Source organism: Gopherus evgoodei, chromosome 3 (genome assembly GCF_007399415.2).
Source record: "Gopherus evgoodei ecotype Sinaloan lineage chromosome 3, rGopEvg1_v1.p, whole genome shotgun sequence".
Taxonomy (NCBI): domain Eukaryota; kingdom Metazoa; phylum Chordata; order Testudines; family Testudinidae; genus Gopherus; species Gopherus evgoodei.
Genome location: NC_044324.1, coordinates 160,068,238 through 160,091,402, shown reverse-complemented (window position 1 = coordinate 160,091,402; position 23,165 = coordinate 160,068,238). Strand labels below are relative to the sequence as shown.

Genomic DNA, 23,165 nt, shown 5'->3' with positions numbered 1-23,165 from the left:
GCACGGGGAAGAGATGGTGGTTTGTGGAACAGCCCACACAACAGAGAAACAGTGGCAGCCGCACAAGTCAGTCAGAGTTAAGAAGGCTACACCCAGCGCTTTCCAGTCTCAGCTTGTTTCTTATGCCCCAAGTAGCCCGCTTGTGTCCACAGCAGTCGAGTATATCCAGTGAAGACACCAATAACATTAGCAATGTTAAAAAAAATTCAGTGTGTGTACGTACACACACGCGCACGCACACACACACACCCACATACAGATGCGGTTAAAATATACACACATATATAGATGCATGTATGTATATATATTTATACCTACATATGCGTTTGTATGGGAATCCCATAAAATACACCCCTATAGTCTTCCTGGCTCTGTTATTTAGCAGCATGAAAAGGAAAAAAAAAATAAAGTTCAAAACCCTGTGCGGCGGGTGCCTCGGGGAATGTTCCTTCCGGAGTCCATTGTCCGTACTGAAAGTGCTGTGCTCTACCGATCCTTCATTTTAGGGTTCATTTGGATTAGGGTTTTTGTTTTTTTCCTTTCTTTCTTTCTTTTTCCATCCAGGCGAGAAATCAAGCTCCAGAAACAGGGCTGTTCCCCCTTCTTCTCCGCTGCTCACCGTCTCGGCTTTTCACATCTGCTGGGGAGGAGAGGGAGGAAAGAGAGAAAAGCGGTTACATTTGTGTGGCAGGGAGGGTGCTGACAAGTTTAAGACTGCGCTGAGGCTTTGCGGGGACTAGCTGAAGGCACCGCAGGGACCCAGGTAGTGATTCTTCCCGTACTAGAAGAGGGAGAAAAATCACTGAGAATATCAACCCAGCCAAATCACATTCCCCTGGGTTCTTAGGTTGTGGGGTGAGTTAGGAACAGAATTACAGCTGAAAAGCGCCTTCTCCCTCCTCAACCTTCAAACCCACCCTGCTTCCCATCTGCCCCTTCTCACACTCACACACCAACTCATGCAGAGACACACATACACTCCCGCCCCAACTCCCAACTTCACCTGTGGTTCCCACTGGAAGCAGTGCAGCCAAAACAGTCTCATGCAGGTAAGATGAAAGGAAAGTGCGTCTCATTCCACTAGCTGCTGTGAGCACGGGTTAGTGCCAGAGAACAGCGGCAGCCACTTGTGGAAGCAGCAGGAGAAACAAGAGCTGGCCCTGCCCCGTAGGGCCCAACTTCAGAAACTCCAGCGAGGAGAGAGGGAGGAACTTCAGCTTAACCAGCTTTAAATCCGGAAACAGCTAAATCACCCGCTCCCATGGCTCCATCCTGCACTCCCAGCCAATGCACTAGCTCTGGAAACCTCTAATCATGCCACTCACCCCACCACAGGGAGGGCTTGGCAAGAAAGACTAATAATCTCTCAAACCAGGAAGGTGTTTTCCCCCCACCACACTTGGGAATATTTCCCACCCTTGAATTCTGAGGGGATGATTTCCAGCTGCTCCTGGGAGGGGGGAGGGAGGTGGTGGGAGATAAAGGTCATGGGCAGGGAGCTGTCTGGTCTCACTCTCTGTAACTCAAGAAGGGCTGGCTTGGCTCTGCCCACAGCACCAATCACTCTCCCGCTCAGGTTACACCTCCCTCCCACCAAAATAATTTCCTTTGCATTCACAAGCCCTGGCAGTGCCAGAAGTCTGGGCTTCCTGGGGTTTGGCACAAAGCAGGATGGCACAATGCTTTCGGGGTGTGAGCACCTCACTCCTAGGGATGGCTGTAATACACAGCCGCTGATCAACCACAAAACTACCACCAGGCAGGGGACGAGATGCCTCAGCTTCCAGCCACTGACCACATAGGACCCTCATTTTCACAGCCACTTGCCCTCTTCACCCCCAGCAGAAACAGACTGATACCCTCTTACGGGAACCAAATCTTTGTGAATCGAGGCTGGAGTTTATAGCTACAGGCTGGTTCTTAGCAGTTCCTTTTACACAACTATAGAGATGCTCACACACACCAGCAGGATCCTCAGCTGGTGTCAATCAACACAGCACCATTGAATTCAATGAGGTGACACTGATTTTCACCAGCTGAGGATCTGGCCCATGGTTTCTATGCAGGTCTGTCTCCAGCTATAGCTATGACTGATAGAGAAGATGTAAGTAGGCTGAAGACACCCACACAGCATGGATGGCTGGACAAACCACACTCTCTCTGTAGTCCCATCACACATGCAGCCAGAAACACAGACCCCGCCTTATGTATGCTATAGACAGACACACACATACCATGTCTCATGGCAAAGCCTCACATGTTCTCATCTCATTGTTAGGGCATGTAGGGAGCTGTGTGCACACCACAGGCCAGAGTCCTCTCCCTGGCATTTAGGAGCATGAAGGCAAGGAGAACAGCCAGCTCTAGGGGTGCATGGGGGAAAGCTCGGGGAAAGGGAGGACTTCCTGGACTGTTTCCAGTCTCCCCAGAGGGGTGTGAAAGAGTCACCCTCCAAACGCACCAAGGGATACATTGTCTATGCAAAAGGGGGAATGTAATCAAAGTGCGATAGAGAAGCCGTGTGACTTTTCTAAATCAACCAATGGGAAGTATGTACACTGGGATGTATATGGGGTTACAGGCTCGTTCCCTGTTTAACACAGCAACACAAAATCCACCAGGGTGTCCTGCTAGTGGGTATGCCGGCCCCAAACGCCCCGTCTGTGCAAGTGTCCCACCCGATCCCTGCCAGCGCATTCAAAGCTCACAGCAGACGAACGGCAAATGCTGTCCCCTTCCCATTGCAAGGTGTCCCTCTGATCCCTGGCCCTTAGTACAGAGGAAAGGAGCGACCACAGAGCATTGGTGCCAGAAGCCAGCAGGAAGCAAGCTCCCCCTCTCTCTCTTTCTTTCTCTTTGGGTGTTTCTCTTTCATCCTTCAGGACACAAACCTGCAAGTGCGCTCGTTTAACTCAAGCTGCCTCGACTTGCAACGTGAGTCTGTGAATTTGCAGGAACATTTACAGGTCTGGGGATCTTGTACAAACAAGTGCTTTCTCCTCTCTGAGCAAGGCTCACAGTGACTGCAAAAAGGCAAAAGGAAAGAAGTCTAAGCTACAGCGCTTCAGCAGGAAGAAAATACACATGCAACACCCTACACATCCAAGCAATCCCCTGCCCCCACCCCGCTGCTCCCACACGGCCCCATTGGAGCGTTGCTGGCCAACGGACTCGCACAGCAGCACTCCGACAGGCCCGGAACCTAGTCGCAACAACACCCACTTGCGTTAGCGTAAAGAGACAGAAAACAGGCTCTCAGCACGGTATTCATCAATCCTGCATTGGGGCCAATCCACACGGGGGCAGGGAGGTGAGAGAACCTCTCTGACTATGGCTGGGTTAGCAATGGGCCCCTGAAATGGAATGTCCAAGCTACAAAGAGGCCAGCAGCTAGTCGGTTAAACCCTCGTGGTCTCTCCTCCCCTAGAGAGGCAGGCAGGGGTCCACTATGCAGTGAGAGCAGAGAAGACCCCTGCCCCTTGCTGCTACAGTTGAGTTTTGTCTTGTCCTTCCTTGGGCACTGGGGGATTTAATTCATTCTTTAAGCCCCCAGCTCACTCCAGACCTGCCACCTGAGAGACTATCAGGAGAAAGGGTGTGAATTTACAATGCAGAATCGTCTGAAGCAGAGTGAGAGAGAGAGAGAGAAGCCACCAAATCCAGCAGATGCAGAAAGCCCCCTAAATCACCCAGCCTTCCACTACTCTAGGCTTGTGTTTTCATCAGACACACACGCACATGCACACACGCATGCACAGCTGAGGCCAGTCTCCTGTCGCCCGCCTCGCAGCAGGGACTGGTGGAGGACGGAAGCCGAGATGAGAAGAGGGATTGCATAGGCGCATTATAAGGAGTGATTACAGCGCAACGAGCCCGCCGAGCCACCACATTCCTGTGCCCTCGGAAACGACTACAGCCGCTCATCAAAGAGAGGAGATGCCAAGCAAGCAAAAGCCACCTGCCCTGAGCTGCACTACCCCTGCCCAGTGCCAGAACTGTGCCACCACCAGTGCTGCCCCGCAGGGCTATGAGCCAACCAGTGATTCGGAGGGAAGGGGGGAGATTTTGAGTGTGCTGCAAGCAGGCTGATTGGTTTGGGACAGAGTCTACGAGCACATGACACAAACGTACAAGCTGAGCAGTTTGTACCGGCTTTTCTTGCGCTTTCTCTTTTGCCCCTTCCCCTTTCCTCGCTTTGATTTTCTGGAAGAAAAACCAAAAAAAAAAAAAAAGAAAAGAAAAAGAGAGAGAGAGAGAGAGAGAGAGAGAGAGAACGGAAGAAAACCGAAAGGAAAAAATACAGCTGTGTGTGTCCATTCGGGGGAGGGGGAAATACCCGGGGCAGGGCCGGAGAACCAGCGTCTGGGATGATGTGCTCATCACACCATTCACACTGGCCTTCTCATGCTCCCACCACAACCACGGGTCAGAGAGCCCTTCAGATCAAAGGCAGCCTGGACCAGTCCCAGCAACAGCATCCTATTGCCCTGCTGCTACTGCCTCTGGCCCAAACTCTGGGAGGGCCGGCAACAGAGCACCCGTCACTGACTGACAAGAAGAAACCAGAACAGAGAGACTCCCTTCCTCCTTGATAAACTAAAGCGCTGGGCCCAGACATACCCAGGTGTGCAGGATAAGCTGCAACACCAGCGCCGCCCCATGCATCGCCAGTATCCCAAAGTGAACGTTGCTGCTGCAGAGAATTCCATCGCGGTGACCAGCCGGGCCAGGGTTACTACGTGCTGGGACAGGGAGTGGAAGTTGCCCTCTGTGAGGGCGGGGTGTGTGGGTGTGTGTTCAATCTTTGCCACGGGAGCCTTGCTACTAAGGGGTAATGAGTTGAAAGCGTTTGGTCAAAGTTCTCCCAGGACTTTGCCCCGCACCCACTGCCTTCGTGGCAGCCAGGGACGGTTTGGCATAGGCAGTAGCCTGCTCACTTGTGGGGGGAGGACCCTGCAGCACCAGGCACATCAGGCACCCAACCTGTTTCCCTTTGCTGTGGTGGCTGCATGGGCAGATCGAGTGAGTGATTCCTGCAGGCAGGTGAGCAGCGGGGCAGGAGGAGTCAGAACCTGAGTGACTCACTCGCTCATCCTTGCTGGTCGCTGGCTCCTGACTGTCAGCCCATGGCTGGGAGCTCCAGAGCTCCCGCCCACTGGCAGCTTCCTACCTGCTCTGCATGAAGGAGGAAGAGGCCTGACCTAGTTCTGACACCTGGGAGGGGAAACAGACCCCTCTTTGCCAGCCAAGCAGTTTTCAAACCTCCCCCTCCCCCTTCCACCTGGCACTGCCGGAGAGAGGAGCGGACGGAGCCAAGAGACTGACTCATTTTACACCTTCTTCTTCCAAATCCATCCATCGCTTCTGATTGGCAGGCGGGTCTGGGAGGAGCCAGCACTGATTCGGCTGCCAATGGCAGAGCAGGGGGACAGCCTGCTCAACCCCCTCCAGCTGCACTAGCACCAGCGGAAGGGACACATGCGACAGAGACAGCAGACAAAGTCCCAGAGTTTGTTAGTCGAGTGACCCTTGCACCAAAGCCCTCCTCCTCCCCAGTTCTGCCTCCTTCCTCACTTCCCCGGCTCAGTCCACCTTGGCTGGGTGGAGAAGGGTGAGGAGAGAGGGCGGGAGGACCCTGAAGGTAACTGGCAGGGCGTTTCTTGGGCCCTGTTCAAGCCTGTTTGCTGGCACCGGCAACTGAGCATTAATTTCCTTCCAAACTCTCTCCTAGCTGCGGGCAAACCGCGCGTCCCAGGAACACAAGCAGAGTTATGGGGTGGGGGCAAAGGGAGGGAAATGTCCACTGGGGGAGATTTCCACGCCTTGCAGACTACAGAGAGACATTAAGGACAAATGTACTCGGGGGTGGAGGTGGGGGGACGGAAACATCAAGCACAACAGAGACTTCAGTCCGACCCAAACCAAACTGTCACCAGCGTGCAGGAATGGCATAGAGAAGGGGAGGTGCTGCGAGTCAGGTTAGAGGAGAGGGAATGTTGCACAAACAGAGGGGAACAGGCCAGCTTCTTCGCCCACCCCCCACAGCACCAGCACTCACACAGCCCCAGCTCTCTCACACTTTCAAACTATAGAGTCACTCGGACTGAACCACCACTGCACATACTAGTCCAGAGAGAAGGAGCCTCCAGCCGAAGCCTTGTGGACGCTGGCCTGATGGAACCCTGAGCCGAATTCCAGGGACGACGGGAAGCAACTCTGGCTGCACAGCTGACCAGGAGGGTGTTCTCTCTCTTTCTCTCTCATCTCCCCATGCCCCAGCTCCACCACTTCCCTAGCTGGCACTGTGCATCCAAATGGCAGAGCTGCTAGCCCAGCCATGCGCAGTCCAGCTCTCCCACTCTTAGGGAGGTGTCACGCTTCCCTCTTTATGGATTGATTTGTGCCGGGTGAGTGCAGGATCCTTCGTTCCTCCCTCTCTGTTATCATTGCCGTGAGCAGATGGCGTCAGGGTAATTTTCGTGACTGTTTTTGGAAAGGTTCTACCCTGACCCCTTCCGTGTCACCCGAGCAAATTCACAACTTTGACCGAGATTCTACCTCTTGCTAAAGCCTCCGCGGGGAACATTCACACATGCTGCTAGGCGAGCTAAAGTGGCTCCTTTCCTTCTTCCACCCGCCCCTCACTGAGCAGTGTCCAGCCCCATACAGTGTTCGCCTTGCCTCCACCGGGCCTCGAGTGCAATCTCTTCCTGCTGCCAAGCACGGCTCTTGTTCAGAGAGGGAGGCCCTGCCAGGAACCAAAGCTGAGATGGATAGTCTGGCTGCTGAAAGAGTCTCTGCGCAAGCTGATGCGAAAGAAGCCAGCAAGCTCTCACCAAAACAGCGGGGAAAAAGAAAGGCAGCAATTGCCAGTGACCACAGCAACACCCAGGTGCTGCACCAGAATCCATTCCTGAATGGCACCTAACTTCATTCCAAGATTTCTCTGCCACTCTATGTAATGTGTCAGGGAGCAGACTCCTGCAGTCCATATAAGAAGGAAGAACCCCCGGAACTGGATTTCTGTGCCCTTCTGGAATGGATTCAGGGTATAACCCCCTTAACAGCACAATTAGCTTATTAAAGAAACAACGCCTAGATCTGAGCATCTCCTGCTGTCAAAGGAGCAAAGAGGGGGAAATAAACCGCCAGCCAACCACCAAAAGAAAAAGGAGGAAAAGGCTAGTCACTTACTTTTCTTGTTTAGCTTTGACGTCTTTCTTTGGTCTGCGGGGCAAGAGAGAACAAACGCTGGCTTAGAAGGGCACCAGTGGCAGGCCCTTACTCTACTGTCCTCCCCTTCACCATCCCAGCCCCCCCTCCCCAAGAACAGCAGTCCCACCCCTGTGCCCCGGGCACATTGCATATAGGCCCCATCTATCCCGACTGGCTGAGTGACTTCTCTGGAGGGGTTTGTCCTCCTTTTGCAACCCGCTGGCAGCCAAGGGGCTCCACGGGACAAAGGCTATCATCGGCACTCTCTCGGCCTCTCCTCCAGCCCCCTGACAGTCTCTAGAAAGGTGATGATGTCACCAGCGAAGGACCCTTTGCTCCCCAGCCCAGCTGCCCCTCTGTGAACCAGCTTGGAGCAGACCTGCAGCCTCAGGCCAGGGTTCCTAACCCCCACTGCCAGTAAAAAGGAAAGGCCAGCTCCCTGTGGGCAGGTGCATTCTGAGGGCAGCTGGCGCCCTGGAGATCCCCAGCGTGGCTCCATCCTCACCTGCAATCACATCTACTGTGCTGTAAGAAGCTCATGTGCACTATGTGCTGACTTTGATGGGGTTTAATTCTCATTATCTGGAAAGAAAGACACAGAGAGAGTCACAATCATGGGTCAGTCAGGGCTGATTGGCATCTCTGCCAAGGAGCACAGACAAAAGAAACATTCCCAGCCCCCCATTGTCTCTCTGAGGAGGATACCAAAGCTCCAAGCGGTGCTTCCAGGTGCATCCCCACGGTAAGTGGATTCCTTTGCACGCCTGGCAGGAAGCAGCACCAAGCTCAGCCTAGGGCTTTATTTTTTCAGACATGAAGTGGAGCTGGTGCTGGTGAAAAGTGCAGAGTGACAGCCCTGGACGCTGGTACAGAAGCAAGGGAAGCTGTGAAAGCTTTCCCCATGCTGCCCTGTCCATAGACTTCCTCCCTAGTGACATTTCTAAAGGCTGACACTTGCTTCAACAGTACCAGGCCCCTCTAAGACCGACAAGAAAACAGCTGATTTCATAGCAGCCACAAAACTGCCCTCAGCTGGAGACAAACTTCAGTCCCTACCAACACAAGTGGCATTTAAACCAAGATTCCACAGCCCACTCTTGATCACCTGCCTCATCCTGGATTCAAACTGGTGCCTTCCTGGTGTAAGGCTCTGGGAGCAAACTCATGATCCCCCGAGTTGCCCACTCTGCCCAGGCTGCTCACACAGAATGAAAGCCACTGCGTAGCAAGACGTGAACCATTCAATGCTGCAGAGCTACGATTCCTGCACTCAGCACTAGAATCATCCCTGTAGGGCCAGCTCTTCAGCTAGTGTCAATCAGTGCAGCTTCAGCAAAGTTACTTAAGCCACGGATCAGACCCTCTGTATTTATACTGCACTCATCACGGTGGTATCTGAACCCAGATGGGATGCTAGAACTGGTGCTTCCAGCAGAGATCTGCTGATGTGCTCCTGCCCCCAATGCATGTGCACATCAGTCAGCTCCAGTGAGTCCAGTGTGAAGGGGCAGGAAGAAACATGCATCCCTATTTACAGCACCCTGCATAATGGGTCCCCGATCCTGACTGGAGCCTGAACTGCTGCTGCAATATAAATACTGCAAGATTCTCAACACACACAGTCAAATTTGGCTCAGGTCACGAGTAAAAGGAGTGTGTTTAGTGTCAACATAGTCCCATGTGGTCTCTTGTCCATACCACAAAGCCACTGCAATATTTACAGTCTCCGCTTGAGGGGCCCAAAGCTGGAACGGGGGTGGGAGGAGGCTGCAGGTCAGGGGTGAGGAACTGTGTATGGGGAGCCCAGGACTGGAATAGCAGGGGTAGTGCTGGTCAGGCTCAGGGGCATCAGCATTACTGTGGGGGTGAGAGGCGGGAACCTGGCCAGTGTGGAGATACAGTGGTTGATCTATATGGAGAACACTTTCACAGAGAGCCTCCTGCCAATATGCCTGGCCTTCGCCAGCCTCTGACTTTCCTGAGCACTGAATTCAGCAGTTTCAAAATGAAAGCGAGACAGGCACAGAGACTTTTCCACTTGACACTGCAGCAGCTGCATTTCTTAGAGCCCCGTCCCACCCCTGCTGGGCCACTGGAGCTAATAGCCCAAATCCCCAGCTCTGGTGGTAAAGGCTGACCTGACATGCCCTCCAGGGGAGAGTTCAGAGAGGGCATCCTCTTTAACACTACCAGCCGCCACAGAAGCAAGCGCTGCCTGATACAAGTACCAGAGCAAGAGTTAATGTGGAACAAGGGGCTGGGAAGATTCCCTACCCGGCCTCCGAGATAACACAGGGAAGTCATTAGAAGTGCTCCCTTTATAATGCAGCTTCTCTGTCTGTGGCTAGTGAGTTAACTCCACTGACCCAGAAAATGGATTTTCCCCTTAACATTAAATGGAAGCAACTCCTGTTAAATCCACTTGGTGCAGCCACTGGAGATCAGACCCCTGAAGCAATGTCTCATCACACCAGCCTATGGCTAGAAGTGAGACTTGACCACTCCCCCTTTCCCCTCACTAAGACTCCAGAGGAGGCTCATCTGCCTTCTCTGTAGAGGTCTCTCTCCTTTTCCTCCTTGGTTGCCTAAGAGCGAGCAAGTTACAGTGACCAAGGGGATGGCCGAGGGCAGGAGGTATCATTCCCTCTGCTATCCCCATTCTCCAGCCTCACCTCCATGGTGACGTTGTGCACCTCCATGGGGACGCATTCTAGGCCCTCGTCACCGCAGCAGCCTGCACACCTCAGCAGGGGTACGCAGGACGGCTTGAAGATATACTCCACCTCATCGGGGTACTCCTGGAAAATGTCCACCAGGGTCTCAATCGTCCTGCAGACGCTGCGCTCGTAGACCTCCAGGAACTTAATAACTATGAGGCGGGGGGGAGGGAAGGAGAGAAAGAGAGGGAATGAATTAACAGCAGCTCGGCCTGGGAACACTCACACCTTTCCCTTAAAATGAGACAAGCAGTTGCAATCACTGATCCCTCTGCCCTTTACTGGGGGCCGTGCTGCCCTGATCTGCCTCTGCAGTACAGAGTCCCTCATCTTCACCCCAACAATCTGAGGGGGCCCCCATTGGTGTAAACTAACTTCCCAGGTATCCTGTTAACTCCTTAGGGGAAGGGGGGCTCTTGCCTGAATTAGCTGCTGCTTCTGAGTAGCAGAGGAAGGGTGGAAGTGGGAAGATAACTGTCTAGGCTGATCTAAGTCACCTGGCCCCAATGCCTCCTCTACCTGCCTTCCTACCCGTAATCTGACACACTCCATCGGACGCCCTGCCACTAAATGTCTTAGCTCAGCCAAAAAGCACCTGATGCTGACACGGATGGTTTTGGGTGGGGGTGAGTCATTGGTAGGATTTATCTTTCACTCCATTCAAAGTGTCAAATTCTCATCCAATGGACACTGGGAATGCCATAATCTAAAGTGGGAAGTGACTCCCAAAAGGTCAAGACAGAGGGGACAGACTCCACCAGTGCCAATCTTCGGGAACAGAAGCTCCCTTGGGGTGAAGGAAAATGGGTTTGAATCATTAAAAGTGCATTCTCACTCCTTCGTGCTGTCCCTCCCCCATTCTACCTTCCTGGTCACCCACCCAGAGCCTGCCTGTCAAATCCAGAGCATCCGTTTCAATATGCCACCTTCTGCAGCACTTCACTGCCTGTTAACGACATTTGCCAGAGTATCAGTTCCTAATTCCCCGGAACCTCTCAGGCAGACCACAGTTTCTCAGCCCAGGAAATCCAGGGTCAGCGGAGTGGAGGAATCAAAGCCACCTCTCAGCATCCAGAGTAATAACTGGGCCACATACCAGAATGAAGCGGAGTGGGGTGCAGATCTGCCTTTACTTTCTCCCTTTCACTCAGAGTACCCAAGTGAACGAAATATCAGGTGCTGGGACCCACTCTGATTTCACAAGTGTTTCCCAGTGCTCCCCTGTCTGGTGCCAAAGATTCATCTCACTGCTTGGTCAAGGGGCGGAGAGATTTAATGAGGTAATAGATGAATACACAGACAAAGCCCTGTTCTGCAGATAGCAAACGCACGGCACCCTACAGTCCAGCATGCATTCTAGAGAGGAAGTTTCAAAGAGCAGAGGAAGAACGTATGCATAGGGAGACAGTGGCTGGACTGTGCTGTTCCACATTAGAATGATACGCCTGCACTGTATGCACACAGTCCTGTAATGGTGAGGCTGATAACCCCTTGTGATAAGCACAAACTGCTTGCATCATGGAAAAAATGGTCTCTACTAAGCGTTTCTGGAGTGCCCTGAACCTGTGACAAACTAGCATAAAGGTTACTTTGCCACAAAAATATAAAAGCTGCAGAGCTCTGAGCTCAGGGCCCACAGTTAATTGTTGAAAGTTAATTCTAGGTCATGCAGAGCTGACAGTGTCACAGTACTGCTGGCAGCGGGTGCGAGGGGGAGGAGCATCTGTTTGGGAATTGAAAGTGTCAGAGAGCACAAACGCTATTAAAAGGGAAAGTGGCTCAGGAAAGGGAAATGTGACCTGCAAGACAGGGACTCGTTGCTAGCATTCTTCCTCCAGAAGAGTCACTCCCCCTTCTCCTCCCCAAGCCTGCCTCTCATCTCCTTCCCTGTCTTGTCTGTGTCACCTCCTTCTTCTTGTTCCCCGTCAGGGTGACCTTAACCTTAAAAACAGACTACCTCTATTACAGTAGATTTAAACAATTTAGCCCCTGGGAAATTACACAGGCCCAGAGACAGCCATGGAGGCACACTGCTGATTATTCACACTCTCCCAGCGTTAAGGATCTGGGAACTGCCACAATTCAGATAAGTCTGGGATAAAAATGCAGATGGACCATGCAGGGATGGAATCGCTACATGTGCAAACCAAACACTACTGAGTGCGCTAGTCTAGTCATGACAGGCAGAAACTGAAACTGACTAGAAACTAAAGTGAAACTGACCAGCTTGCTTCCATTGTCCAAACTGAGTGTGTCAGAAGGGAAAACCAGCTGCATAAATGATGAAAAAATACATTTGGCTTTTAAAAATTCATTTTTACTTTATTTTTATTTTTTTATAACCAAAGGGGTTATTAGCAACATAAGGAAGGTGATTCCATTTCTAAGGCCAGATTTATCGGTGGATTCCAAATACACTGCTTTGCCAGAACAGCACCAAGCAGCTGAATCATGCCAGTGATTGTGGTCTACAGTTTGGTTTCAAAACTGCATGTGTAGTTTCCTTTGCAGAGTCTTTTGTTTCATTTGTACAGTCTCCAGTCCTTACACATTCAGCAGTGCCCTGACCATAGTGCTGGGGATTCACGGTGCTGCCAAACCCAGAATGTCCCCATAGGAAATCTCCAGTAGAAGCCACAGCCTTTACTTGCTGCTGTTTTTTGTCTTTGACTATGAAAGGTTATTTTCAGGAGCATGTGTCAGCTTCTGAAGAGGGGGAAGGGAATCTGTACCAAATGTAAATCAGAATATCCTGCCCAAAAAGGGGCAGATCTCACCAGATGCATTGATTTATGTGAGTGTAAGGTGCTCGATATTTAGCAGGATCAAGCCCAAATTTGGAAAAGAGGGTGATGCTCACAGAATGGGTCTGTGATTGGTTCATTGCTGTGCCCATCACTGGCTGAGCAGCTATATATGCATACTGTTCTTTTAAAAATAAAATGCGCAATCACAAGCAGTGGTGGTTTCCTTTATTTATACCAGAAAAATCTTTTCTTGTGGAGCAAACAAAGAGCATTTGTCTGGCTTCTCTACAACGGCCTGTGCCACAAAATCATGTGGAAGGATATCTGAGCAGCAGGGCGGCTAGGTCTACAATTACAAATAGTCCCCAGATTGGATCAGGTCCATCCCAAATGTAATCCTGGCTGAAGTGGGTGGGTCAGTGAAGAGGCCAAAGAAACAAAATGACCTTTCATCCCAGGACCTTTACGAAGCATGAAGCTGTATGACTCCCCTTGTGGAGTAGCTGAGTATTATCACCCCATTTCACAGAGGGGGAAACAGAAGCACGGGGAGGGTAGCAAGGGGGAAGGAACAGAATCTGACTTCCCAAGGTCTCGGTGCAGATTAAAAGCAGAGTCAGGAAGATAACCCACGGCTCCTGATTTCTAATACCCTGAGCTAACCATAGACATATTTGCATCGCGGAACCAGGAATAGAACCTATGAGTTCTGATTCCTAGTCTCTCTGCTCCAATCAATAGACCAATCTCTCTTTCCTTCCCATCACCATTCTTGTGATGTGGAACCAGGAGTGTGTGGAAATTAAGAACCCTCCAGGATAACAGGCACCATTCAACTCCTCCTCTCACCAAGATTGTTGGGAGCTCAAAGGGGGCACAGAACAGGGTATTAGCTGCTACTCGTTTCTACCACTAGCAGAGGGACTGGGTATCAAAATAGTGGGTTCAATCCTGCTTCCTCTGAAGTCAGTAAGCCTTTCACTGTTCACAGGGCAGTCTGCCAGCAAACCAGAAATGGATGACAATGCAAAATGGACACCTTGTAACAAATCTAGCCTGCTAGAAATCTCTGGCAACACTCCTATGGCTTGTCATGCCAATAAAGTTATTGAAATTGAAATTGAGTGCGGCAGGGAGGGGTTCAGTCCCTAGGTGCACTGCTAGAGCCCCCTGCTGCCCTGCTGTGGGAATAACACCGAGGGTCACAACCTGCCAGGCTATGCCAATCAAGAGGAAGATAAAGACAAGCTGGGACCGTGGATGGCCACTGCCAGCGTGACAGTGGATTTCTCCAGCATGAAGGTGGAAAAGAACGGTAACCCTGTCTGAGATGTGGCACAGAAGGTCACCTCACCGTACTGCTCCAAAGTCCACATGCTGTAATCCCCAGTCTGAATCAAGAACTACAGAGAGACAGCTGAGCCATTAAAATATACCGGCTCCCACAAGTCAGAAGTGGGCTACCAAGACTTGCCATCTCATAGACTTTAAGGTCAGAAGGGATCATACAGCTTGGTGCCTACTGCAGTTCTAGTCTAAACCCAGATTTATTCAGCCCTCTGTCCAAACACCTGATTTACTACCCATTATAGTCTTTGAGCAGCTAGAATTATCTGAGATAGCAATGACTTGAGACGCACCAAGGTCTCACTTCCTTTTCATCTAGTATCCCCATAGGTACTAGACTGCCAGCAATAAACTGAATGGAATCAACTGGGCTATGGTACCAACTAATACACTCTCTAGGCCTGCTACCTCAAACAGTGCAAAAGGGAATGTGTTTCAGGTCTGTTACTATATAGTGCAACCCTCTCCTCCTTCCAAGAGTTCTGGCTGAGAGTCTGGAAAAGTAGCCTTGGCTGCTTTTTTTTTTTTTACGATGACCTATCTTACTGGCTCAGGAAGATCCAGGTGCTGATTGGTCCTTTGTCTGATGATCAGATCTTATTACTGAGCAGGGCACAGTGAGTGCGCATGGGAAAGAGGAGAGGGAGACAGGCAGCAAAAATGACAAACTCCTTCCTGTGACATTAGGGAACTACTCATAGCCACTCAGCTTCTGGTAAATTGGTTGGGTTTCAGCATTCTGGGAAATGGGCAATGGGTTCATAAGGATCTCTGCAATATGTTCCACTGGATTGATATAGCCTGTGTCCCTCTATCTCTCCAGAAAAGATGAAGGAAGAGAAAAGTCTGCTCTTCAGACAGGCCCACCTGTTTCACAAAACGGCTTTCCAAATTAAAGAGCAGCTCTGACTAATGTATTTGAGCATAAGCTTCCGTGGGCTACAGCCCACTTTTTCGGACGCATAGAATCCGAAGAAGGGTGCTGTAGCCCACGAAAGCTTATGCTCAAATAAATTTGTTAGTCTCTAAGGTGCCACAAGTACTCCTGTTCTTTTTGCAGATACAAACTAACACGCCTGCTACTCTGAAATCTGACTAATATGAAGCCACAAAAGGGTTAAATCTGGTGTCTCACATTTCAAGTCCTGTTCTCTCCCCCCCTCCCCGACACACATGCACACTTTGCTCCTGCTTTCCAGAAGGTGGCAGTATTGGTCCTCAGGTTCTTCCCAGCAGCTTGGCTCAATGTCTCCCCCAAATACCCCATTCCCCACCTCCCAGAGCTTCTGCTCTTCCTAATTGCTTGTAAACCCTGTAGCTGTTGAGAAGAAAGAGGCAAGCCACTTACCTTCATTGGGTTTCCTCTCCCCATCCCCCAGGGTCGGAGCGGCCTGCGACAACTGCAAAGATAATAGAAAATTAGTCAAAACACAAAGTCATTATCCTGTTCCCAAGGGCGGTTAGGGAGCTGAGCCGCTTCCCAGGATTCCACCCTAATGCTGCAGTAACAATGCCACTGGAAGCAACAGTGTTTCGGAGCATTATTGTAGCGTTCAGATGCATTCCAGCCCCCCTAGTTCCATCCCAACTCTCTTCTCCCCTTGGAAAATAAAGCCGCCACAAAGGAGCATGTTTGACTTCCCTATTACAGCCTTACAGGGAAAAGTGTTGCATGCGGGGAGAAGTTATTAGTAAAGGCTTTTGCTGGCTTTGAGGGGAAGTGTTCCCCCCCCCGCCCCATGTGACTGCAAGACAAGCACAGAGAAACCTTTGTCTTCTCTTTCCTCCAGAGCAGGAGAAAATGAAATAAAAATAACACCTTCAGCCTGGGCTTAAAAAGCGGGGGGGGGGGGGGGGGGGGGGGGAAGCAGAGACACAGCATCCAGGCAAAGGCAATTCACCCCCATGTGTGTATGAGAGAGAGTCAGAGAGGGCACTTGGGAGGGGAGTGGGTGGGGATCTGGTTTAATGCAACATGAGTTTAAAAAAGAACACAGAGAAATTAACTGCTCAAAGGCATTTTGAATTATTAAGGTCAAAAAACAGAGCGGGAATCTGGGCGAGGGAGAAAAACAACATTGGTGACCTTCTAACGCTGACATGACAAATACGCTAGGAGATTTGTCCACGTTCATGTTCCAAGGAAAGTTAGTGGAAGGTATTTCAAAAAGGGGCCTAGGTTACAAAGCAGGCTAGCAAGTGCAGATGGATTGGGTACTGTTTTTAAAGGGACAACAGCCCTATTTTTTCTACCTCCCCTCTCACTCCTAAATTAGTCTCTGTTATAAAGGTAAATCATTTGAGCTGGCATTATGTGACGGGGGGGGGAGGAGGGTGAGAAAAGTCTCATGGTTTGAAAGGTCATCTCTGCTCTTACCATGTTTGCCGCTGAGTGGTGGCTATGGTTGGGCATCGATATTTAGCTTTATGTCAGAGTGATTAACTGTTACATCACCCCCTCACACAGTAACTGCCTCAAACTCCCCTTGCTCCCTCCCACTTCCCCAGCATGAAGGGCATTGCGCACCACAGCACAATGGGCCCACAGATCTAGGCCAGAGCCTATGTGCTACAGAACCAAGTCTAGGCCCCTGAGCTCCCTCTGTCACACTTTCCTAACCAAAAAAAAACAACCCCTCCTGCTGCTTTTGTAGTGACAAGACAGCTTCTGAGTAACTGACATAGGCATTCATGGATTTAACTAACCTGCCCCCCAACCAGAGGGAGAGATGGTGAGAAAGCATTACAGTGTTTTATCAGAGAACTGTTTTAAATTTCAGGTGAGACCTTAAAAACCCAGCTCCTGTCTGCTCTGTGTGAGCATTATAGCTCTGACTGCATTTTCCATAAGGCAGACTTCACCCTGCTGGCCTTGACCAAAAACACCCATTCAATCACTATTTGTGCAAGGTGTTGCCATCTGCATATCCTCCACCCCAGAGACAGCTGCATTTCAGTGGAGCTGCATTAAAGTGCTTTGGGATGAGTGGTGATATATAACGCAATATATTATTTATCACTGATTGTATTAGGCTTTTTAAAAAAATAATCACTGTCATCTCACAAATGGCCAGGTATGTGACTGGAGCCAGCCAGCCCAAGCCAGTGTGAGGCCTGCCAAATAGATCAGCTACCTGTATGATTCCACACAAACCCACACACAGCCTAGCACAACTAGTTTTAAGAGGAGGGAGGAGATGGAGCTTCCAAAGCATGAGAAAAACCCCTTTCCCAATTATTCCCCAAGGAGAGTGTATAGTTCCCTCTAGCTAAGGTTCCCTTGATCTGCCTCCCAACACCACTGAAGCACATAAGCTCCTGGCCCTAGGTATAACATGCAAATCCAGCCTTCAGTCACCCAGTTAAGGGCCTATTCCCCATGGGAAGAGAAGCTATCTTCCCTCACTTGGCGTTAGGGCTGTGATATCAGCTTTAAAAGAGGACTCCCAGGAACACTTTCATTTCCGAAGGGTGAAGGTCACTGCAAAAGCACAAACAAAATGGAGGAGGAAGAGGCTGCAGCAGCCCTCCAGAACCAGCCCATGCCTGAAGACCAAGGGTCAAAAGGGACAGAAAAGCATCAGCTGTACCCTAGCGAAGGACGGAAATCACCAACCAGATCAGTCTGTTCAATCTACAAGACCCAAAAGTACTGTTAGGGTAGGGCTTGGAGTCAGGCACAGCATGACCATTGCCTGCTACTGAGAACTGGCCTGGAGACACCTTTACAGCTTAGCTGTGCCTACTCGCTTTCTGTGGCCGCTGGCCTCCTCTGCCACATGGCCCCCACGTCACTGGCAGGTGTCAGGAAACAGGTGTAAGCAGCTCATTTTCACTCCTCACCTGCAACACAGCCCATACCTCATTCTTCAGCAGAATCCACCATCTCACAACTAGCACCTGGTGCAGCAGCTAGAACCCATTCTGGGAAGTAACCAAACTCTAACCCGTGATTTTACTGCTATCAAGGTGTGTAAGTGTGTGTGCAAACTGCTAGCTAACAAAGTCTGCAAGCATGTTAAAAGTTGTACAACAGTCTGGGAAGTCACCTGAATTAGATTGCTGTGCCAGCCTGAAATCAACCCCTCATGACACTCCTGACTACCAGCTGGCCCGGAAAGAAGGTGATTTCACAGCAGGCTTCTGGAATTATTAATAATACAAGTTCTCTCTAGAGGCCCTGCTCCACTAGCGTATTTCTCTCACTCCTTTTCCCTTTCCAATGACTGGCACCCACGGAGCCTGTCTGTTGAGGCAGCATTGCTTGGATGGAAGGGACCTTGCCTCACATTAGACCAGGCGGCTATGTATCTCAGAAAGGGCAACTGAAAAACAAAAATGGAAGAGCCCTTCAGGGGACAACAAGGCCCAGTGCCCTTCGGTGGGAGCCTGAAGGTCATGCTGCCTGGGCTCTCTCTCCTCTACTGGCATTTGGAACTACTCATCACTTCCGTAATATGATTGCTTTCCATGTTTTTCTATGGCATGGATGCAGTCCCTGAGCTAGTGGCAGATAAATTGCCTTAGGGTAGGAGCTATACAAGAAAAAGCTTCTTTTGTGCTCTTTGCTATTTGCAGGTTGTTGAGAATTTGTGGTCTGAAATCAGCTAAACACTCCCCAACACAGTCAGCTCCTGACTCACCCTGTCTGTATCTGCTCCTTCTCTGTCCCCTGTCTGCTTGACTGAGGGATCCAGTTCTAATGCCAAGCAAGTTATTCTCTTGAGGAAGAGAAAAGGTTAATCCAATTGTTCCCCCCACCACAACCCTTCTCTTCCTTCCCCTCCCCCTAATCTCTGCAGGCTCATTAAAAGAGCTTTGTAACTGTTTGGGGCTGGAACAAACAATCCAGCCACTTTGGGAGGGACTCTGGGACGGGAGTTATGGCACTTTCAGTCTTAGGCGCTAGGAATTCTTCTCAGAGGTTTCTACGCAAGGAGGAGGCTTTACTGCAACCCTTCCCCATTGTACACGCAGAGAGAGGTCGGTAATCCTGCAAGCTGCCGGCAGACAGCCTGGGGACCTCTGAGACAGAGTAGAATGGGGCAAGAGAATCTAGGTTTGTCCAAGAATTAGAGATCCTCTGGGATGGCAGTGTGGAATCCCCCTTTCTGCTCCCAAGACCTGTTCCTGTTAGTTTGTTCTCAGAGCAAGAGCGAGAAGCAGCTTTGGGGAAGGTGACCCGCTGTGGCTTGTCTATGCAGCATGGAAGAGGCTGGGGAAGTTAGTTCTCCTGGTGTTTCCAGTGTGGCCTGGCTCACAGACACACCAAAAGCAGGAGCGGGGTGGGTGTGAGATCATTAACAGTCTAGTCACAGGCTCTCTTTCCCTCCCTCCCTCAGTGTCTGATCACTGCCGGATCCCTATGGCAATACAGCTGGTGTACCCAAGTCTCTCCACATTCCAGGGCAGGAAGGGAAGAGCTCGCCTCCCAGGATATTCTCACCCTGCGGTCACTCCTAGGAGGCTGCAGTTTAGAATCAAACCCATCAAACAAAGAAATGATGGGGCTGGCCTGTGCTTCCCTGCTTTCTAGGGAAAAGGGGCTGTGGGGAAATTAACTTATCCTCTCCCCAAACCCACCGGCCCCACCTGACCCTGAGAGGAGTGAGGACAGGGTGGCAGGGCCAGGGCTGGCTAACATTTGGGGAGGGTGGTATTCTAACTGCATTCTCCCCCCACCCTAACCCTCATTACAAAGGATACTCCCCACAAGTAGACTGGGACACCTGCAGCAGCACCGCCCATCCCAGGCCACCAACTCACAATTTCCCACTGTCCCAGCCTCCCAGCAAGTAGTGATAATAATAGTAACAGCCTCAACAATGAGTAATTATAACTCTGCCTTTACTAAAGTGGCATTGTAATACCAGCCCCACTCCTCTGCATTTATGAAAGAAGCATTGCATTACCTGTATACCTTGCTTTTCCTATGAGCCTGGGACGGGGCTTTATTTAATTCTCCCCAGCATGCCTGGCTAGGCAGATAAGTTTATTCAGCACCACTGCTTGATAAACAGTGCAGATAAAATATCTTCATCAAAGCGCGAACCTCGGGTCCCAACACAAAGAGTCATGTTTTATGCCATGCCCACGGTTATCGCCATGCTGCCTACGTGAGATCTGTCTAGCCACCAGCATTTCTAATGTTCCCACCACGGTAGTATCTAGGCGACCGACATACAAATAAGGGCAGAACTCACATCCGTCTGCAGGAACCTGGCGGTCTATCTAGGCACTTATCTGGCCCCCATCTCTGTACTATCGGAGGAGCATCTCACCGTCTGTAATGCCTTAACCCTCACAACACTCTGTGAGGCAGGGATGCCTCTTCCCAGCCACTCGGCTATTCCTCCTTATTTGTTCCTACCTTTTCCCTCTGTCTCCTTCGTTCCTTGTCATTATCCTTCACTGGTGAGGGGAGACTTTTGCCGAAGGCTTTTTGCACTGTGTTCTGAAAACGGCCAGACTTGGATTCTGTCTGATCTGCCGGATTCAAAGCTTTTTCTTTTTTTTTTTCAAAACCACCTTAACGTGAGACTAGCCAAGGACAGGCCAGTGATATCACCATAAGTTAACACATGACACTCTCCAATAGGAGGGAAGCCTGGCTTTCTATCAAGTGCAGGCTAATATGCTGCTGTCACTAAGAAAGTGGCAATATAACAGGCTAGCAACAAAGCGTGTGATGCCTGCCAGACTTTAGTTACATCTGAAATGGCTTCTAATTGAGTAGTTACCTTCTAGTGCCAGTGCTGAGCAAACAATGTGAACAGCAGGTTCGTTTCCCAATTACATTTATTTTCACACTGGAGGGCCTGGCCCTCGGCAATGGCCTCCCCAAATTCCTGAAGACAAATGACAGAAGAAAACTAACTTGTTCTTATCCCTCCAATTATAATATATGCCCACCTAGCCAATATACACCACAGCCACCTGGACGATCAATCTAACCCGTTTAAAAACTCTTGGCAACACATCCCACTTGACTCCCTTAAAAGAGACAGGAGTTTGTACAAAGAGGTGTATTTTTTTAAGGAGGCCAAACCGATTTCCGATCCCTGGGAATGCCAGGGAGGCTAGGGAGAGAAGGGGGAAATCGGAGTTTTGAAATCTCAGCGATGTATTTTGCAAACCACTCTGTATGAAATACGGAATCCATTCTGCCCCCTTTGATCTCTGTTTGTTTTTCCAGCAAGGTGTTCTCGGAGCGCCAGGCAGTAACATGCCCGAGAGATCTAACTAAAGACAAATAGGGCAAAACAGCCCTTTGCAATGTCAGGAGACAGAGGACGAGGCTCGCAGCCCAGGCACGGTGCTACCAGAAGCTGATGCAAGAAGTCAGCGTGCCGCTTCCATGCCCGGGGAGCGATGACGGGGCCAAGCACGGGGATCATGTCCGCCTGTGGATTTCAAATAAGTCTCCCAACTTCTACGAAACTCCACAGGCAACAGATCCGTCCCATTCCCAGGAGAAAGAAGAGAGCGGGCACGGGCTGAGCAGCGAGTGGGAAACCAGGAATCCTCCAGGAACTCATAAAATCCCGGACCTCTCTCCCCACCCACCCCCCGACCCCCACCCCAGTACAGGGGTGCCTGCTGGCCATTAAACTCAAAGTGCATCTGTGTGTGTGTGTGTGTTCACTGCAGCTCACACACCTTTCTCGGTGTTTGTCTGAGGGCGTGCGGCGTCTGGGGCTACTTCTGCAGGGGATACACGGCACCGCACACACAGTCGTGCCCTTGCACACGCACGCAGAGACAGCTGCATATGTGACTTCCATGCCCGTAGTCTGGGCGCGGGGAAGGCAAGGGGTGCTCGCTCTGCCACGGGCATCAAGGAGATCCCAGCCTCGAGGCACAGTCGGTGGCAGTCGCAGGCCGGGGGGATGGGGGAGACCACGCCGGTCAGGGGGAAGGCGCCCCCTACACACACACACGCACGCACACAAACCCCCCCCCCCTTACCTTGGCGTTGTGGAGATAGAGCAGCGCCGCCAGCCCCCAGTGGATCCAAGTGAACAGAAAGTTCATGATTCCTGGAGCAAGTCGGGGGAGGGGGGTGGCTTGCTGAGCTTTTGCTGTCTCTCTCCGGCCGCCTGTCTCCTTCCCTTTCTCTCTACTCCTCTGTGCCCTCGTCCTCCCTCTCCTGGAGCCGCTCCCCTGGGCGATTTCTGCAAAGCTTGCGGCCAGTGGGGAACTCTTCAGTCTCGGGTTTCACCCCTCCATGAGCCCGGCTCTCTAACCGCCAAAGGAACAGACACCCCCCCTTTTTTCCTCTCTCTCTCTCTCTCTCCCCCTCTCTCTTGTTCCCTGCACAAAGCTCAGCCTCCTCCGTCCGGCCCGGTTCCGATCTGATCTCCGGAGGGACAATCCACTTTCCAAACGGCACCGATTTGTAACAGATTCCCCCTTGGAGAGGTAAGAAAAACCCACGCGCGCGCACACAAAAAAAGTTTGCCCGAAAGTTTCAATGCATTTTCCAGTCTTCGGGTTGGTTTCCTGCGGCTGCTCCCAAGCTGGAGTTTCCTTTCAGGGGAGGGGGCGCTGATCCCCGCTTTGGATCCCTGGTTCTGTTCTCCTGCAACTGGGAGGGATCGGGGGTGGGGATTGGATCCCTTTCCTTCTTTCCACCGCTTTCAAAATCCAAAGTGGCCGGGGAGCGGAGGGAAAATCCAAGGCAGTAAGAGTGGGGGCGGGGGGAATAAATTAATGAGTGGGTAAAAATAATAATTAATAACAATAGCAAATCCCAGCGCACAGGGAGAGCTGCTGCTCCTAATCTGCTCTGCTCCTTCCTGTGCTGCTCTGGCTCGCTCGCTCTCCTTTCTTGGCGGAGAGTCTGGCTGCACTTTGCTGTCGCTCGCTGGTGAACGTCAGGCAAGAGCCACAGCCCAGCGCTCTCTCTCTCTCCCTGCCTCGCTTCGCCCTCCCTCTGCAACTGCAACTGCACCGCTCAGCCAGCTCCGCTCCCTACTCAGAAGAGCTTGCTAAGCCCCGCCCAGCTCCACCCTCCTTCCCTCCCTCGTCTGGCAGGGGGCCAAATTCTGCGGGGTGGGGGGGGGGTTCCAATTCGTACACCGCCTGCTCCTTCCGAAAGCTCTCCACAGAGTCGTGTGGTGCTGGCAACCGCTTGCAG

At 51.2% G+C, this 23,165-nt stretch overlaps 1 protein-coding gene across 5 annotated transcripts; it reads right to left on the bottom strand.

The window, feature by feature from the left end:
- Positions 1 to 377: 377 nt before the first annotated feature.
- VEGFA (vascular endothelial growth factor A) lies at positions 378 to 22,962 on the bottom strand. Of its 5 annotated transcripts, none has more exons than XM_030557194.1 (8): positions 21,995 to 22,962; positions 15,375 to 15,426; positions 9,888 to 10,084; positions 7,721 to 7,797; positions 7,195 to 7,227; positions 4,132 to 4,203; positions 2,892 to 3,023; positions 378 to 637 (listed from the first exon to the last, which is right to left on the bottom strand). In XM_030557194.1, the coding sequence occupies exons 1-8, from the start codon at positions 22,058 to 22,060 to the stop codon at positions 616 to 618; spliced, it is 651 nt and encodes a 216-aa protein (XP_030413054.1). In that variant the 5' UTR covers positions 22,061 to 22,962; the 3' UTR covers positions 378 to 615. The 5 variants fall into 5 exon arrangements, with proteins under 5 accessions (XP_030413054.1, XP_030413055.1, XP_030413057.1 ...); XM_030557195.1 differs by having other exon boundaries at positions 4,150 to 4,203; XM_030557197.1 differs by lacking the exon at positions 2,892 to 3,023.
- Positions 22,963 to 23,165: the final 203 nt, after the last annotated feature.